This window comes from Passer montanus, unplaced genomic scaffold (genome assembly GCF_014805655.1).
Source record: "Passer montanus isolate IOZ18808 unplaced genomic scaffold, ASM1480565v1 scaffold52, whole genome shotgun sequence".
In the NCBI taxonomy this organism is placed as follows: domain Eukaryota; kingdom Metazoa; phylum Chordata; class Aves; order Passeriformes; family Passeridae; genus Passer; species Passer montanus.
The window spans coordinates 4333980-4354603 of record NW_024370152.1 but is presented as its reverse complement, the minus strand read 5'-3'; the positions used below and the strand labels follow the sequence as shown (position 1 = coordinate 4354603).

General features: G+C 36.2%; 1 protein-coding gene across 2 annotated transcripts in view; it reads right to left on the bottom strand.

The window, feature by feature from the left end:
* The window catches only part of ROR2 (receptor tyrosine kinase like orphan receptor 2), a 143581-nt gene that overhangs the window by 31492 nt on the left and 91465 nt on the right, over positions 1 to 20624 (bottom strand). For both annotated transcript variants that reach the window (XM_039724168.1, XM_039724169.1), the window contains exons 2-4: positions 13507 to 13584; positions 3609 to 3896; positions 2520 to 2550 (exon numbers count right to left, since the gene is read on the bottom strand). In XM_039724168.1, the coding sequence (XP_039580102.1) occupies positions 2520 to 2550; positions 3609 to 3896; positions 13507 to 13584 (397 nt within the window). The remainder of the gene's footprint in view (positions 1 to 2519; positions 2551 to 3608; positions 3897 to 13506; positions 13585 to 20624) is intronic.

Sequence of the window (20624 nt, the reverse complement as noted above, 5' to 3'; positions counted from 1 at the left end):
TCTACCACCAAAACACGGCATTTTATTTGAAGGACTGATTTTTTAAAAAACTGAAACAGAACTAAGTATGCAATGAGGCAAAGATCTCTAATCCCTGAAAGCTCCTGGGCCTCATATGATAAGACCCTCATGACTTCTCACTAGACCTTTGACCTGACCTTGTTTTTCTGAAGTTTCAGGTTTCTCTCCAATCTAGTGGATATTATAAAGAAAATAATCTACCAGCAGTGTACTCTTCACTTCACCTTTTAATGGCAGGTCCAGAACAACAACGGCACACTACTGCTTCCAATACCAATAGTACAAGACCCACTGTGAAGTGTCATAAGCCAAATGTAAGGATTTAATGTTGGTTTTTTTTCCTAGTTATTTCTTTATTTTAACTTACTTTTCCAAACCAGCAAAGGTTGCATAGCAAAGTATTAAAAACCTAGGAAAATCCAGGATGAAGGATGTCTTGGTAACCCTAATTTACTTCCACTTGAGGAAGCCATGAAGTAAGTCTCTTTTTCACTGTATCGCTTGAAATGTTCTATTTATGTTGGTATCTGTGAAATATTAACAAGTTCATTCTCAGTACAGGAAAAGCACTTGGAAGATACTAGAGAAGCCAGAAGAAATAAAATTAATTACTTTTCCTATAACAGAAGTGAATCAATGTAAAACGTGGGTCCCAGGCTTATTGGTATGACATAGGCCAGAAAAGAAAGGCCAAGGAGAATGACAAGCAAGAAGGACAAACTGGTGTTAACTGATAGGAAGAAAAATGAGTTATTCAATGACTTCTTTGCCTCAGTCTTCACTGGCAGTCACCCTTTCCTTTAAAGTCCTTGATTCTCTGTGTGGGTATGGGGGAGTGACATCCCTCCACTAAGTGAAGACCAGATTTGGGATCACTTGCTGAAACTGAAAAGCCCCAAGTCTATGGGACCTGATGAAATATGTTCCAGAATCCAGAGGGAACTGGCTGATGTTGTTGCCAAAACAATCTCATCATATTTGAAAAGTCAAGGCAGTCAGGCGAACTCCCTGGTGACTGAAAAGAAGGAAGCATCACTTCCATTTTTAAAAAGAGGAGAAAGCAAGATATGAGGAACCACAGTCTGTTGAGCCTCACCTGTGTGCCTGGAAAAATCATGAAACAGATCCTCCTAGAAGTTATCCCACAGCATATAAAAGACAACAAACTGACCCAAGGCAGCCAGCATGGCTTTACTAAGGGCAAATTGTACCTACCTCATGAAGTGCCAAGATCAAGTACCAAATGCTGCACCAAGGCTGGGGAAATCCCAGACATGAACACAGACTGGGAGATCAAGTCACTGAGAACAGCCGTTTGAAGAAGGACTCAGGGGTTCTTGTGGGTAAAAAGCTGGAAGTGACCCAAAAATGTGAGCTCTCAGCCCTGAAGGACAATTATATACTAGGCTGCATCCAAAGCAGGGTGAGGGAGGGGATTCTACCACTTCATATGGCCCTCATGAGACCCCATCTGGAATCCTAGGTCCAGCTCTGTCATCCTCAGCACAAAAAAGATGTGGACCTCTTAGAGTGGGTCCAGAGAAGGCCATGAAGATGATCAGAGGGCTGGAGAAGCTCTCTGTGAAGAAAGGCTGAGAGAGCTGGGGTTGTTAAGCCTGGAGAAAGAAAAGGCTTTGGGGTGATCTCACTGCAGCCTTAAAAGATTCTCATAAAAAGGAAGGAGGGGGATTTTTATACTGGGAGATAGTGCAGGTCTAGGGGCTATGGCTTTAAATTGGAAAAGGGCAGGTTTAGATTTGATGTTAAAAACAAATTCTTTACTCAGAGGGTGCTGAAGAGCTTGAACAGGTTGCTCTGAGAAGCTGTGGATACTTCAACCCTGGAAATGTTCAAGGCCAGCCTGGATGGGACTTGGAACAAACTGACAAGAGTGGAAGGAGTCCCTGCCCATAGCAGAAGTGTTGGAATTGGGTGATTTTAAGGTCCCTTCCAATCCAGACCATTCTAGGATTCTCTTTTCATCCTTACAACTGAATCAGCAAGTGAACCCAGGTCTCTCGCAGGAATCACCAAACCACCACTCAAGTCAAAATCACACTAACAAACAGAGGCTTTTCCTAGCTACTCAACGACAGGATTCTAGTCTTGTTTTACCTGGCTCTTCAAGTTCTAATAATATAACATGGGTAAATTTGCAACCACAGCAAGCTAAACATTTTACGCATTCATTTTTAACCACTCTTCTAGCCCATACTTGCCCTGTAAACAATTACTGTTCCAACATGACTTTGTGGTAATTTGCTTGTTCAAAACATGAAATAAGCAAGCAGAAGTTGCTCAAGAATAGTCAATCAAACCAAAACCCAATGCAGCCTCTGTCTAAAAAAGTTGCATCCATTCTGAGAGTTTTTGGTCAAATTAGATACTTTTGGCAAAAACACTGTGGTTGCAGGCAGCGTTTACTGAGTTTATGAACTAAATTCTGACAGAACAAAAATAGTCAGAGCACATTAAGTAATTTTTCAAAGAGTACTTACTGAAGATTGTGATTTGGGCTGTTTGTAGGACCTGCAAACATAAAACAAACAAGTACTGCTGACAAGTTTAGCTCAAGGACAACATCATAAAAAAAGTCAATAGCAATCTAAAGGAAATTGTCTCTTTAAGGAAGGTTTATCTCAAGATCCAAACAAAACCCTCTGCATTCCTGAACATAATTATATATTGTTATTTTCAAAGCCACAAATAAAAATCACATGAATCTACTGTCTACTCCAGCAGCAACTTGAATGGACTTAGTTTTTTACATAAAATATTTCCTACCATAAAGGCACAGGTAGTTAGACAAGATGTTATTTTAGCACATCACTTACCTTTTAATAAGCTCCAACTGTGCCTTACTATCAGAATTTAGGATGTGGCAACTTTTGTCACAGCAGAAGCAAGGGTCAATACTCAGCACTTCAATACTGAACCACTACAAACTAAACTGTGAAATCCATTACTTACATTACAAAATAAGGAAAAAAAATTAGAAAAATATGTCTAGAATTTTTTCTCCCTTTGCTCCAAAGGCAAGCTAAATAAAAGCTTGGCTTCTGGATTGGACTATTGAGTCTCCAAAATGTAATATAAGCACTTGTTCAAAGGTGTGGTGTACCTTTACATGTCAAAAGACAGAATTTGAGGCCACACTCCAGATAGCAGTGGAGAACTAATATTCACAAGGATGGGCCCAGAATTATGAACATCACACAGAAAACCACTTCTCATTCTTCTCATCAGTTTTTGTTTTTTTTCAGAGACTGAGGTCAGCAATAGAGTGAAAACTCCAGGCAATGAAATGGTACCTTTTTGTACTTTTTACTGGCACTTCTTTAATTTTTTTTCTTCTGTGTATTTACAGACCTCTACATCTGTATTTACTTTCTTTTATTACCACTGAAGGGGTATCAAGTTCAACTGAGAAGTTCTGTGCTGGGAGAGAGGCCCCAGGTGCTGACTTTATTTTCTTTTGTGTTGAGAATTTTTCTTAAAACATTAAATTCATTTCTCATTGTGCTATGGTTAAAACTAATACCTAGTCTATAAAGCAGTCTGAGTAGTCATAAAAGCCAGGAACTCACCAAGCCTGACAAACAAAACTCCTGTTGCAGTTATTGTCTTCATCCCATTTGAAGCCACGCACTGGTAGTATCCTGTGTCTGTGGTATCCAGATCCTGGATTCTTAGACGTGAACCATAATCTGTTTTTCTGATGATGATCCGTCTTGGCTCCTGAACCACTGGAGCGTCATTTTTTAGCCATCTGACATTCGGAGATGGATTTCCTGCTACCTTGCAGTGGAGGATTGCTGTTTGCCCCTGGACTACAGTGATATTGTTTACTGGTTCCAAGAAGGTCAGGAAATAACCTAAAAGGATAAAAGGTCATAAAAGATCAAACTTTACTTGGGTTAAGATAAAAGCCTGCTCAGAGGTACTTTTCTAAGAGAGAACCTTGGAAACAATTTCAGTTTTCTTTCAAGATTAAAAAAATGCTATTCACTGTCCTAAGAACACCATATCATCACACTCCAATTTATGTTTCATTGCTAACTTCATGCTTGTGTGCAGGTAGGTATGCAGATTCGAAGGTCAATCATGAATTGATACTATTACACTCCTAACTGTATCTGAAACACTCTGAACTGTCTATCTATCTTACTTTTTCTAAATCTGACATGCTAAAATACTAACATCCTAACATACATCTAGTGCTGCTCTGTTCCAACGGCAGAATACAGCCTTGCTCCATTAAAGAATAATCCCAGTTGTAACTAAACTGGACTATCATTGTGATGTAATCACATAATCTTCTTACATGATCACAGATTTGTCTCAAAAAGAACTACAACTGGAAAAGTTACTTTTATATATTAATTTGACTTGTTACTCAACAAAATCTTAAAATTAGGCTGATTTGGACAGCTTATATTATAATAAGTTTTCAAGATGCTTGTCTCACACTCCATTTAAAGAAATAATGTCTCAATTGCAGAAGTAACCTGTGATACAGAGGGGACCCATAAGCTGATTATAGACAGCCATTTTTTTACATCATGTCAAAATATATGGTCAAGGAAACATCTGTATGGATATTGTGCAATAACATTTTGTAGTTATTTTGTAAGAGAAAACTAAAGTCCTAATTAGTGGTTTGTTAAAAGCAAAGGGCTTTTTTCAAGGCTGCATTGGTGATCTCTAGGGATGACAAAAAAAAGAAAGAATTGATGAAGAATACTGTCAAAACTTGACAATCAAATCTTTTGTATGTTATTATTTATAAATTTAATTTGGTGTTAGGAGTTCTGCAACAGATACACATCACAAACTGAAAGCTTGACAAAATGTAATTCCACTGAAACAATGACGTTGTTATATTACCTTAAAAAACAGGTAAGAACAGTGCCCAGCTGTCATGCTCATGTGTTTGTTCCAGTGAATTTAGACCTTCTAGACACAAAGCATCAGGAATTCAAATGACATTATATTTTTATGGCAGCTGGATACAAATATCAAATAATTTTGATGGATGCCCACATGTAGACCTTTGCTATCACTCAGATTATTTTGCATCTGTTTAAGTAATACCAGATTATTGTACACAAATCCAACAACAGTAAAGAAATGGAAATCAGTTCCTCTATAATCGCTAAGTGTAATACTGGAGAAGGGAGCAGTAGAAACATCAGAATATAATAAATGCAAGAGCCAGATACTGCTGGAAAACTGGATTTTCCTGTGTATTACATTGTTCTCTACCATCTGGCCTTTCAAAAGAAATCCTGCTATAATGAATAATATGAACATACAATGTAGGCAAGTGCAAATTTAGTTTGTTACTAAATAGAAAATCAATAGAATAAGTCTAAATAGAAAATAAAATAAATACAAGTATATAAAATCTTCACACAATATGGAAAATTATTTCATCCTTTTTTGTCATAAAATAATAAATTATTCTTTATGTAATTTTATATTAGTTGTCCCTATTTTTAATTTTAAAACCTTTAGCAGACTTCAAAATATTCTGACAGTACACAAACAATATCTGTTTTCTAATAACTTATATAAAAGGGGGAAAACTATATTAATGCCTTCAGTAAGGTCACAACACAACAACGTAATTTGTTATGTTTTCCAGTTAGATTTCATAGCTGAAAAAATAGAAATACTATGATGACATTCTGGCAGGGAAAACTAAACCAGTGAATTTACTTCCTCATATAGTCAACTGAAGCCATTGATTAAAACTTCTCTTTAAGCCAATATTTTACACACATAAGCATTTCTAGCAGCATGAAAGAAAAAGCATGATCAGTTCTACCACAAGTTAGAAAAGGATTTCCTATGGCCACTTCACTCATAGGTTGTTATTCAGAGACTTATTTAAGCACTTTTTCTTAATCTGTATGTAGTTTATTCTCATGAGCACCACTGAGATACTGGGCAGCATCCATAGGGGTGTTACCTAGCAGAGACAGAGATATCATAATCCCATCCTACTCAGTGCCTATCAGGCCACACTTGGAATATTATGTCCACTTCTGATCTGCAAAATTTAAAAATAACACAGAAAGACAGGAGAGGGTTCAAAAGAGGGCTACCAATATCATCAAAGGGCTAAACATGATGTCCTATGAGGAAAGACTTGAAGCAGTTAAGTCTTTCTCCCTGGAGAAGAGAACAGACAGGGGGGCACCAACACAGTCTTTCAATACCTAAAAGGCACCAACAAAAAGAATGGAGACACTCATCACAATGAGCTACATGGAGAAGACAAAGGGAAATACATCAAAGTAGCCAGGAAATGTTTCATTTCAACAGAATAAAGACATTTTTTGCAGACAGAACAATCATTCCCTGGAAAATGAGCTGCCTAGAGATGTGGTAGGGTCCTCATCGCTGGAGGTCTTCAGGATGTGTAGAGTACTAGATCATCTTGTCTAAGCCTTCTTTCCCCAGAAATGCTGGATTTGATGATCTTTTGAGGTGCCTCCCAGTCTGAATGTTCTGTATTTCTGTGGGTCTCTGGTTCAGTAATCATGGGGACAGGCTGAATGAGCTTATACAAGGGAGGAAAAATAGACTGTATAAAGACCTTTATTGCAAAGAAGATGGGCCTCTTCCAGCATGAAGCCAGCACAGAGGTACGTTCATCTGGCTCAGAGATGCTCCTGATACCCAAAAAATGAAAGAAGCAGAGCTCTGTCTAAAAGGTTGAGGCCAATTCAAGTCCTGTAAGATGACAGACAGGGATAGTGGTTTGTCTGGCTCTCTAATATATTTTTTGCTCTTCACATGCAAGTACATGAGAGGGCTACATTATACTTGTGCCATTGGTCAGCTTATATCTTGCTCAAACCCTTATCACTATTTTACTTTTTCTGATTTAAAATCAGCTGGGTAGAGTCCTCTTTTTGGGATAGTAATGGATATTAAATTCAAATATATTTGGATGAAAACAGATAGTAAGTTTACTCATTAGGACTTAATAACTCAGGATTAAATCCATGTTAGAACTTCCTGTTTTACCAATTAAAACACAACTACTGCAGGAAATAATTAGATCCATATATTTTAAACCAAAATATTTCATATGAATCTGTGAATCTGATCCTAATAATAACGAGGAAAAAAACTATTACCATGGAAAGCAATGCCAAAGATTTATGGGTTAATTCAGACCCAGTGCAATTAGACAGACTTCGCCTGAAGTCAGCGTCACTGCACCTATTTCCTGCAGGTCAAAATTCAGCTTTAGTTCATCATTACTCTTGCCAATTTTACAGGTATTTTCTGCAGTGTTTTATATTACCTTGTTATTACAAACCAAGTAATAAATATTTTAACCTAACGAACTTCGAAGCATTTGTGTTTTCCGAAGTTCTCCAGAGCAGCCTAAGAGCAGTAGGGCAGCTCAGGCCCTATTCTCTGCCTCTGTCCAGCCTGAACTGCTCCCTCTCTATTTGCTGGTTTCATTTCCTCTTTGAGAAGTGATGTTTATGTACTCACTGATTCTGAAGTATTTCTATGACAGAGCGGGCAGCCATTTGTTGAGCTGCTCTGTTATTTGGTGTCCACTTTAGATAACCCATAATTGCAATTCTTTCAAACAAAGTGGAAAATTTAACCAACCATGTTTTAAAGAATGTTTTCTTTATTTAATTTCTGTGGTGATAATCAGCAGTTACTTTTTTGGTAATGTACGTCACACCACAAACACAGTGTAGATGCCAGTTTGATGGAATGCTTTGGGGGAAAAAACAAATTTTCCCAGGATAAATTAGGACCTCAACAATGTGCAAAGCAATTTTTCCCAGTGTAGTTCTCCTTCTGTCTTAGTGAATCTTAATTTCAACAGGCACAAAGGAAAATGAAATGTGAAAATGCCAGAACTTGTGTTTAACTTGGGTCCTGTATTTTGTGTTAAGAATTAGTCAAGTAGAACTTTTAAAAGCTGGAACAGAAGTGTTAATCTGTTTTATTAATAACATCATTTTGAAACAGAGAATAAATACTCTATATAAAATATTTTGTTCCTGTTACATATTGCCAAACCTATGACTGTCCTATAGTAAATATCATATTATAAATATTTATATTTTATTTGGGAGATGGATAACAAATATAATTTCTTTTAAAAATACAAGTAAAATGTCCAGAAATTTCCTGTGCTGTGAAATTAATATTGTTATATAATGGTTTTTATACTCTGGCTTGCTTCCAAAGGTCATTGAAATGAAGGAAAATGCTTCCTTTGCCTTCAGTGATCTTTGGCATGGTTCAACTATGTCAAAAGGAAAATCTATCTGGTAGATATTTCTGCATTTCCTGCAGGCAAAAATGCTGTAAATTAAATTTCTCTTTCATTATGGTTTCCAACATAGTCTACAACCAGTACTAGTATTTATTTTGCTTGAACAGATTAAAAACTGTTCTGTCAAGAAGCTACGAGAAGACAATACAATTTAATCTATGTATTATGTTTTGCTATAATATTCTATGTACTGTATGAATAACATAGCTTAGGGAAATGGTTGACATGAATTCCAGCAAAACTCTTTCATATTTGGAAAACCTTTGTTAGGTTGCCAGTACTTTATATTTTTAAATGGAATAAATTTGATATAAATATATCAAACAGAATCCCAAAGCAAATCAACATTAAGATGACAGGTCTATTATTCATGTTTTGGCAAGACTATAAAAATAAGCTTTTCCAGAGTGCATCAAGATATGCTCAAGAATAGATACTAAACTAAAAACCTAAAGGGTGCAACTATCACTAAGACCTCACATGCATATTATATTTCTTAGTTTTATTTACATTATTCTGGCACTTACATGTCCAAGTCATTGGCTCAAACCATATGTGTTATTCTTGGCATAAACACAATATAAAACAATTGTTCTGCTTTTGTTATTTTAAGATCTTAGCTGTGATTTTGAGGTTCATTCTAAAAAAATATTTTAAGGCTCCTTAGTTACTTTAGATCATGTAAATTTTGGCTTAATTGTTTGTAATTCAGGTTTTCGTTCCTGTTCCTATTTTATTGCTTTTACTCTTTTTTTTCTATGTGATTTTAAAAACAATTATTTATTTGTAATTTTAAAACAAGCTGCAGTATGGCAACTGTGAACAGAACTTAGTAATATTTTTTTTAACCCTTTTTACTACAGAACTCCAAATAATTTATAAATATTGAAGTATCATGAGATGGGATGATACCATCATGCTTATTTCCCAAAAGCACAAAGTAAAGCAAGGGGACTCTAAGTGATTGACAATTTACACATAGACTAAGTGTCAGTATCGATGATACTACACTGAGATTCACATCTTTCTGTATCTCTGAGATAATGATGCTCTGAGATAATCACCCACTCTGGCTCCTATCCAAGTGAATTCACCTTTCTTTCTGCACTGCACAAGAAACACAAGCACTGAATATCCAGTTTTTGAGAAAAAGAAAGGAAAATTTTATTCATAAATGGCTAGCTACCTGAAGATACAATAGTCTTTTCAGAGCAAGTAGTAATAATTGTGTATATCTATATCTATATCTATATTTTGTCACTTTTTAGAATACTTATTTCTCCATAAGATATATATATATTTAATTGACTTTATGAGATAGTCAAAAAAGCCCATAAAGCAATCTGTTTGGTATTACAGAACACATCAAAGTTTACAAGAGTCTGAGCTTGAAATACTCAGAATTTAGAATCACCTTTTTTATAAAAAAGGGCAAATATCTTTCTTTTCTGCATAACTGCATAAATTTAGACAATTTCAGATTCATGGAATAAAAATTTTCCAATGTTTAAAACCCCTATGAAAATATGTATATAATGATTTGTGTAAAAAGCAATGTGGGATTTTTTTCTCTAAACTATCTTACTTTTTCTTTTTTTAATTCCTTCCCAGATTTTTTCATTTGTGTCTTCAAATAATCTTTTTTTCTTAGGTACAAATAAAAGAGCATGATCTTTCTCACCACAACTCTTTCAAATGGCAAATTTCTGCTCTGGCATTTAAAGACTAATACAAACTTATATCCAACACAAAAGGGATTGGGGACAATATTTTGAGTAATTAAACTAATGATATTTCCATCATAAGCAAAGTCACATTTTCCCACAATGAGACATAATTTTTCACCTAGGATGCGTACTTTGGCTTATGGAATGCTGAGGAAGACACCATTGCTCCAAAATTTACTGTGTTATCAACATAGTACTAAGCATAAAGCACTCACAAAACTGACAGGTAATCTATGAAGAACATCCAAGAGATAGGGAGTTTCCTAGGTTTATATAAGAACTGAAGACAGTAATAAGAGAAAATGTATGTGAAAGTTGCTGACATGCAAATTATGTCTTTCTAGAGGTGTGTATGAAAACACTGAGCTTAGGGGACATGAATGGCACTGCAACATCTTGGCAGGTGGTGGGAATCCAGTAAAGTGACTCCTTCCACAAGTAAATGAGAATTCCAAATAAACTGAGAAACATTGTCCTACTAAAGAGGGTAGACTGAAGCCTAAGACTCACGATTATTTGCACAGAACATTTTCCTAAATAAAAACCAGTCTCCCCAATTCTTCACCCTCTGTTTTATTTAATCCTGATACGAAGATGAGTGATTTACAATTTATTTTGAGCCATGTTAGAAAATGGAAGGGATGTTGGCAGATCTCCCAAAATACATATGAGTGGCTAAGGAAACTACGCTACTATATACTGCCACATAATATTTCCAGATGAAATTAAACCTTTACAGCCTAATTTAATCCAATTTGCATCTCATGCTTCATCATATTTTTTTTATCTCAATGTACAAAAATCCATCCAGAAATATGTAAAATAAGTTGATTTGGTTCACATTCTCTTAAAATGTCCTTAGGAACAAGGAATGAACAACTGCCAATCCAGGAATGAAGCAGAATTAGCTTTGAAACACTGTCAAAATGTGCACATTGTCCTCTCCTCTGAAATCAGTGGGTTTTAGGACCCAGTGAGAGTATGTTAGATCATTTGTGCAAAGGAGAAAAACACCAATTGAGGCTTACTTGAACATAAAACTGGGGAAACTTTACAAAGACTGACTGGACTGAGAGAAGACTTGGACTGTGCTTGAATGTTTTACTTCTATTCCAAAGCAGACCTAAGTTCTTCTGCAGCAAACGCTCACTGCTCTGCACTGGTTTTCAGTGAAACATTGCTCAGACACAGTGCTTTTTAGTCATTCAGGTGCTCATTTAAAGGAAACAAGGGAAAATAAATTATCCTTAAAGGCCTAGCCCAGCTATTGTCCCCTCTCATCAACTATCAGAAGGCTAGCTTCACTTGTGGGAAGAGACTTGCAACATTTTTATAAATGAGCTTTATTAACAATACCTTGCTTAAACTGGTTTTGTCATTGGAGACAGAATCATTTCATAGGACTTCTGGAAGATTCCAGAGAAGAGGATGACTAATATATTTGGTACTTTTAAAGTGGCTTTTAATTTGGGTATTCTTAAAGCTGGTTATCTCCATGCCTGTTTTGGGTCTACTCCAAAATAAGAAAAATTTTTAAAATGGGAGGTTGCAAGCAAATCAAAATAACTGAAGATTTCTAAAGCAAAGAAAGAAGGTTGATGTGATGGAAGGGCTTAAGAACTGTTTCTAATGATCTCAACAGTATGCCCAAACTTTGAAGTAGAACTGTCCAGTGGTTTTTGGTAACAAAACCTGATACCTTACTACGACACAGAAACACCTGAGATAACATTCCAACAAGTTTTGCTTCTATAGAGAATTTTGTGCCCATATTAAAAAAAAAAAAAAGAGAGCGAGCAAATGAGGCCATTTCCAAACTAGGTATGCTGGAAACTAATAGCGGATTCTATACCAGTGAATAACTTAAGAACACGGGGCTCTTTTTCTTCTTCCTTATTCTTTTTCTGAAGGAAATATACAGTTCTTATGGTGTAGAAATGTTTGAGATGTGATTAATTACTTCCTCAGACAGATATTGCCTGTGGCTCTGCAAAGAAAGGAAGGAAGTAACTGGAAGTCCTTTCTCAGCAAGAAATTAACCTAGCACTGGCACAGGAAAAAAAAACCCAAAAAAAAAAAAACCAAAAAAAACCCCCCAAAAAAACAAGAAAAAAAAACCAAACAAACAAACAAAAAAAAAACACCAACCAAAAAAAACCCCCCTCTTTTATGTCTGTAGCCTTAAAAGCTCAAACATAACAAAAGAGAGAAGTGGGACCAACTTGCCAGGCAAACAAGCCTATCAAATGCAGTTAAAAATTAAACATGGCCCTTTTTCATCACAACTAGTGTGTGCTTCAGTGTGACTAAAACAACTGGTAGTAATACAGTGCGACTGACAGGAATTACTACTACAATATTTTTTTTCCCCAGAATAAATATTTCACCAGTTTCAGAAAGTAGCAAAGAGTTGAGAAATGGAGTATACCAAGTCTTGTTTCCAAATAGGAGGGACTTAGTCCCATGCTGATGATCAGGAGCAAGGTGGTTACATATGCAGGGTTTTACTGACTTATGGACAAAATTTAAAGGAAGATTACGATAAGGATTAGATAACCTTGGATGTCTATGAGAAGAGAAACTATATCCAAAGTACCCCCAAAATTCATGTTCCTTTGAAAGACAAACTGCAAGAACATCTGGTCAATACCACAGCTCGGTAGACTTCAACATGTACTCATTAACGAAGATGACATTATTATCTGACACTTCTCTTTGAAGAAGAGTTGACTACAGCAGTGCATCCATAAAAAGATAAATTGAGTACACAGTAGAAAAAAATATTTTTCTTTAGGTAGAATGTCCCGCTTTAGAAAGCTGCACCAAATTGCAATTGGCAGCACAATTAGCAGTAAATATGTGCATCTTCAGATCCAATAATAGCATTTGAATCTATAGTTTTAAGTGGTAAAGCGTCACAAAATTTATGTTAACTAATAAATAACTAGAAATCCTGACACTACAGTCAGGATTAATGCTTTGGTTTAGAAAACCAAAGCATTAATTCACAGAGCTGCTTAAAAAGTATGTATTCTTGTGTTGTAATGGACTAGATTTAATTACCTCAAACTAAAGACACCTATACTTAACATTTACCTGGAGATGCTAAGAGTGGCACTGTACAAAATAAAATAAATTTCATGGAAACCATTTGAAATCAAGTATGCTAGGAAGATTATAATAGCACGCTGTGTTTGGATCAAACATCTAACCCCTCCATGTGGGTGGACTCATGCTTCAAAATTAATTTTTATAGACTCCTTCAACCTTGCTATCCCTTGGAATCAGAAGTGCTAATTCATGAAAGGAAGGCTGCCCTCCGTATAGACTCATATAAATAGACAAATATAGGGAACATACCATAGCAGGACTTTGCTGGTCCTTTCTAAAGAATGTTTATACTTAAGCAGGTGAAGAAATTACAATTAATTTTACCTTTAGGTGTTGGAATTGGTCTCTCAAGTCCATCCATATGACCTAAAGGATCATTTGAGTCTGGAATTTCCATTTCACCTACAAAGAAAAGAAGATTTTGTTGAATTGAAGTGGTGAGCTAATCTTTCTGTTAAACACCATTAGAACAGTGAGTTCAGCACATTCTCTCAGTCCACATTCTGCCTCCAGAGTTGCACATGGGAAACACAGCACACAGGAAACACATATTGACAAGGTCAGGATTTATCCATTGCGGATTAGAAAACGCTACAATAACTACTTTGTGGACTACCTGGTGTTTGGCAAAATAGAAAGCATTAAAAACTACATTCCAGGTCTTAGTAGATATAGTCCACACATTTTTACAAAGAATGCAAGGATTTCCTGGAAGCAATGGTGGCTTAGCAAATTAAAAAGTACCTGAGCTTTACTGATAGCCTTAGTTACAAAATGACATAAACTTGCTTTTAAACTTGCACTACGGTAATTCAGCATCCATCTCCAGAGGTCAGACTCATCATTGCTACTGACTTTCTTATTCCACTCTCAGCCTCATCCCTAAAAGATATCTTTAGAAATGAAACTATAATAACTGTTTTCCAAGGATTTCAAAGCATGAGGAAATGGATAGACATCTTCTGTATGTGCTCCTTTTTTTTCCTGTCTAATATATCAGTACAAGTTAGCACACTGCAGACAGTACTTTGAAGTTCCTTTGAATTTGCAAGTCTTGTAAAACTCCAACCATTATATATCACCTGTGTGCTCTCACTTTTAAAAATATTAGGTAAGGAACAGAACTGAAGTTCTAACTCGGATAACAGTATAGATGTGATTTGACTAAAACAGCTTCTAAAATGATACCCCCTATTTTTTTATATTTTCTAATTTATATTCAGTCATCCAAATTCCTTACATCCTTAGCATATCACAATGATATGTAAATCTAAGGTCATCTAAGATCTGAAGTAAAAGATCTGGGATTCATTGTAGGTCTGTTAGGGGTTTTCATGGTATTGTTTTAGGTGAAATGAAGCTAGAGAAAAGACTCTCCTTCTTCTTTTTGTCCCCATTACCCTTTCTTCAAACTACAATACCACTCTGAATGTAAGTAAAATATAAATAACCTTATCCCTATCTTACACCGTATTATGAAAGAAGAAAATAATTGAGACACTTTTTTTTGTTTGTTTATTCTTTCACCCATTATTTGAGAAGAGATTCAGCTAACTTGCCTTTAACTTCATCAAGTAAAACACAGAAATCAGAGAAATTCTCTACAGCAGGCTGGGTCTGAAAGTATTTCTTTCATCACAGTACTGTCACTTGTCACTTCTTCATCTCTCCTTTTATCTCCCATTGCTCCAGGTTCTTTGCCTGGCAATAGTACAGATTCCACTTGATTTGTGTGCTCAGACACCACAATTAGAGTGACGGTAAAGGTGGTGTTGTACGCCTGGTAACACACTCTTTCAATTTGGAACTTAGCACCTGACTTTTAGCTGCACAGAACTTTTGCTGATCTTTTTAATTCAGGGTGATGTGGTGAAGGCATGACAGGCATATTCTGTCAAATTTCAGCAGAGATACATCACATCTTGTCCCTACCAAGGGGCAGTACGACAAGTTCACCTCTATCCCTTGCTCTTGCTTGAGCTTCTCTGTGTAACACAAGGGTTTAGAAGGGGCAGCAACATTTACTGGCCACAAGGAAGACAAATCCAAGATGAGACAGCCAGAGCAGAAAGAAGAGTAGGAAAACTGGTCAGTTTTTTAGTCCACAAGTACCTCTTCATATCTTATTCTGGTGATCATAATCCACCAGTATTCACAGAGTGGAACATTATTGCAAAACTGTTCTTAAGGTTATTTGATTGCTTAACACTCAGCTATCCAGACTCCAGGTTGCTTGAGAACTGAGTGGCACTTTTGGTTTAACACCACATCTTTAACTTTAAAATAGTTGTTTCCATTTCTTCAGTAATCTCACTGACTCACAACTGAAAAGGACATTAGAAGTTCAGATAAATGAGCACAGAAATGTTTTCCTCTCTCATCTCTCCTCCCCAGGCCCATATCTCTTAATATTTTTAAGTTTTTCAGAACAAAGGTGGAAAGAAACAAAAGCATTTGCTGTTTTGAAAAAATTCCAATAATAGTTTTATGTGATTCACTCTTTTACTTGATAAGTTTCAGTCTGGAAAAAACATCAGTCTTCTTATGTGCTTTTCCAGAGAACAATTACAAACTATAGATGCCACCTATTTTCAAAATCTCAAGAACTAAGCAAAGTTAAAATTAAAATCCTTTGCATTCTTTGCAAATCATAAATACAAATCAGATCTGTCACTTGAACCTGCTTTTATGAAAGAAACATGTATATTTTCCGTAAACTGCAAAATTCCACTTCAACCACATTTGTGATGAATTCCAAGCTTTAATCCTAAAGTTTCTCTACTACAACTTAGAACACAAAAAGTTTATTATCAATTTGAAAAATTAAGTTTTTAACACTATAAAGACAACCAGAAAGTCACTACAACAAAATAAAATCTTTTATCTCTTGTGCTAAACAGAATTTAAATATTCTGAAGTCAAGAACTTAGAGCTGCATATTCATCTTGAATGTTATTTTCTTTTTATTATTTTCACTGCTTTCTGGTTTTGCTCTAATAATACAGCATGTTTTTCCTGCCAGGAGTGAATCCATGGTGTTTACCTCAACACCTAGCAATTTTTGCTTTTTTTTTTCTTTCCAATTTTCCTCACCATAGTACACATGGACCCTGATCATGTCCCATCATCAACTCTCTGCAGTCTTATTCTTGTTGGAAGATGCCTACACAACTATGCTCCTGTCTACTCCTGATTTTTAACTCCCTTTACCCTCTTTGTTTAATCAATATTTCCATAAGGGTATCCCATTTTGCTTTTTTCTTCCTGCTTCTGGCATCTTTTTCTGGAAGATTATTCATGTGCTGTTGCACTCCCTGAAGGGGAAAAAAGTCCATGAAGTAATTTAAGGTGCCAAATTTTCTCTGTCAGTTTTCATCAGTAAAAAACCAGTACTAGGAAAAACATAATTGTTCATTAAACTGGTGTTAGATGTCCCAAAGATATCAGACAATCACATAATTTTTTATATCTCTAACAAATGCAGGACTGTCATACAACACTAAGAAAAGAGGTAGACTTGCGAAACACACAACTGGAAGAACAGCAGCAATCCATTATACAGTTGTTTTTAAAAACTGGTAACAAAGTAAATGCTGAATAACTGAACCTTACATGTGGTCTTACCAACTCACTCTGGCAGTAAGTATGCTCTCATTGTGTGCTGTTGAGGCTCTCTTACTTCAAAAATGGTACAGAACAGTTGGAAGATTTTCAGGGAATAGAGAATATTTACTCATAAACCAGTTTGTGTACTGCTGCTAGGATTTGTCGCTCTGCAAAGGAGATGGCTGAGTTCAATGACTGTAAAGCTCTATGGAGTCATGAGAGTCTGCAGAGTGGATGGACTCTTTTAGTAAAAATGGCAGTGCTAGAAAAAGTAGCAATAATCAACTTCAAAACAAAGCTAAAACAAGGGAAAGTTTTCTCAGAAGAGATGTAACTAGACTGAGTGCGGAGTTCAGATGACCTACAGGTAAGACTGGACAAGTTCAGTGAGACCTCTCTCACAGAAATCCTGTGTGGGCATATTGAAGAACCCGAGTTAAAAATGGCTGGAGGCTGGGCAAATACCCAGCATAGTGTAGTACTATGTACTTAGATCTCTTCTTACACTTTTACTTCAGCATTGCCTTTTTTGCTGCCATCAGAGCCAAGACAGCACTGCACAGAGTGGGAGTGCAAGGTAGAAGAGATCATGAGTGCCCTGTTCTCCTTCCACATTGCATGACCAGACAAGTCTTCAACACAACCAGAACTCAGCCTGAATGCCAACGGCCAGATGTCCCACTTGCCAGATGCTAAGGAATACCTTCATAATCCTCTTTTCAGGGAACACACAATCAAGTAAAATGCAGATGCTGTAAATAGTAAATCTTTTGAACTGCTCACACACACAAAAATGATCTCTTAACTTTTCAAGGCAGTAAAGCAAATCATTTCAACTTATGGAAAATCCCACTCCAAAAGAAAACTCATATTTAAAACAATATAATAATCTATATTTTTTATGTAAAAAATGCATTCAGTTCCTTTGACTTACATAGTGAACTGTAGCAAGGAAACAGGTGATACAGAAAATTCTTTTCCTACTTGTATATAAATAATTGTCACTTCTTTTTTATTTCTCCTGAATATGAGGATGACTTTCTTTCTGCCAAGATTCAACACAGGCAGGCCCACTGCTCTACTTTATGCACCAATGACCAACAAAACACAGGAGCAAATATCCAATGTTATGGGGGCAGGAAGGCTCTTTTACACTTTTGAAAACTAAATTGCCCAGCTGATCATCAACTCACAGGACACACACCACTCATCATAAAAGAGCTGATTTTTTTTCCTCTAAAATGGTTATGACTTCGCAGATCATTCATTACTTGAGCAGTAAGAGCAACAAACGGATTCCAAAATGCTCATGGCCATAAGCAGACATCAAAACAACACATTAATCTACATCAAAAAGCCAGTCACAAGGAGGGGGTTACCATAATTGATACCAGGAACAAAACAAGGCCTCAGCCTCACACAGAAAGAGGAAAACAGTACTCAGGTATTTTCAAACAGAGTGGGCCTGATTGATTTAGAGCAGTTAAGGGCCGGCTGATGCAATACCATGCAATGTTATTAACTGTCTTTCATTATTTGTAGAGCACAGATGAGATCTTAAAATATGAGAAATCGCACTAACATTTCCTATTATTTGTTAAAAAGGGTAAAAAAAGGTGTGCCAGAGAATTATAGAGCTATCAGCTTAACTTCAATTCCTGGAAAAATAATGAACAAAGTTATTTTTAAGCAGAGAGATGAGTAATAACTAAAATAGAAGCCAACGGTGACTTGGCTGACACTGATTAGAATCAGACATAAGTCAACAATTGCAAAGTACTGCAAACAAGGCAGATTTCACCCATAAAAAGCAGTAATCTTTCCCATTTATTCAAAGCCAGTAAGGCCCTAGACTATTTTCTTCAATTTTCTGTGTTCCATTTCAAGATAGGTAAGAATAAAAACAAAATACAATAGCTAGCACTGTGAAGATAGTCTACAACCGTGACTAAGAAAATCAAAAACATAATGATTACAAAGCCTGCTTGATCTGAAGAAGATTAGCTATGGACTGAGAACAAGTATTCTTTAAACAGAGAGATCTCAGTAGATGAAATTTTCTAGTGTGGCAGATTTGGCAACTGTCTAATGCATATGGTACTGCACTGGTAATAGAACACCTTCTCCCAGATGAAGATCTTTTCCAATCTTATGAGTCTATGAATGAACCATCCTTCTACCATTGTATTTTAAATCCCAAAGCTTACAAATAAATCCTTCAACTAAAAATTGAACAGCCCTACAATTAGCAAAAGTGCAGATTTTTGTTCCGACATTTCTTCCACTCATCAATAATCCTGTTTCTGTAGCTGAAACTATTTTCAGATTTAAACATCAATATGCAACCTTTGCTTCCTGCTGCTGTAACCTTTTACTCGAGTTCTAACTTTCTTCCAAAAACACAAAACTCCCAAACTCTCTCTCTTCAGCCTAATACCTTCTAATATTCTGTTCTTTTCTTCATAAAACTTTGTTGACCTTCTGTCAATTACTAGCCTCTGGAGCTCCCAAACAAAGGGCCCACTGTACCCTTTGATTCAGCTGCCAATCTGATTACTTTGGCTGGGGGAGGCAGGCTGCTTGGGTTGCTGAATCAGGGTCTTTCATTGAAATTTCTCTTTTCCAACATCTGCAGCCCCTGGCAACCAATTGCAGAGTGGGCTTGGCAGACCTGTAAAGGGTCGTGAATAGGCTACAAAAGATGCAGTTTGTAGCTCAAAATCAGTGCACCCCTTTCATAGTGATGGCAGATTAGAACCTTCACAGCACACGTTCCTTAACTGCTGCAGCTTCACATAAAAAAAGCTGAAGGTGGGGGAAATAACCTTCACTTTCTCTTGCAGTTGCTCCACGGAGACAACGGTGAAGTTGTCTGCAAAAAAGTCACTTCTTAGCTGGCTATCAGGTCGCAAAGCATACTGTTCACAGGTTAGCATGTTAACTAATTAAATGTGTGCTTTGGCCATCCAAAACTCTTCCGTATTACTTTCAGCTAAATTCATAGTAATAAAACATTCTCACCACGAGACTATTAGAAAGGGAGTAACATCTTCTAAGCCTGCTGTTATAATATCAAAATAACATTTTTAAAAGTATATTTAAAGTAAAAGCAACAGCAGCCTAAAAGTAATAGAACCTTCAGAAAGCTGGTCCATAACACAGACAGAAAACCTTTTAAAAAGGCCATGGTCGACTTATACAGAATACATTCCCGCAATTCATAAGCATTCCCTGTTAAAGAAAACATCTTTCATTAGCATGGATTTTCCCCTCTATAAGTTTTTTTCTATTTTACCTAATAGCTATGTTGAAATGTTTTCATTTCAGTTAGTATGAGGAAAAACATTCTATTGCAAAGTGTGGGAAGTACACTACAGGACAAAGGCAGACACAAGGTTTATGATCTGTAGCAATAAAAAAGAGTATCATTATTTGGATGGAAAACACACCAATTTTAAATAAAATTTTAAAAACCCACAGACATTAAATCACTTTTATTCTGCACAGTGAAGACTCATTTCTCGAGCACATGTTAAGAGAGATTCAAAATCTTGTATTTTGTCACTTAAAGGCATAAAGAAGGAATCTGCATATCACATTAATCTCTGTTGCTGTTAATGTTTGTTCACAGATTGATCCAAGACAGACTAGTAGTCTGTTTCAGAATACTGGTTGTTAAGTGCATGATGAAAAAACCACTTCATAAATTTCACAATGTTCCTGCAGGAACTTCTTCATTTAATTAAGAAATCCTTATTGGCCGACCAATAAAACCACTCTAAAACACGGTAAAAAAGATCAGTTGGTCATCAGCACAGAACTACAGAGAAAGACTG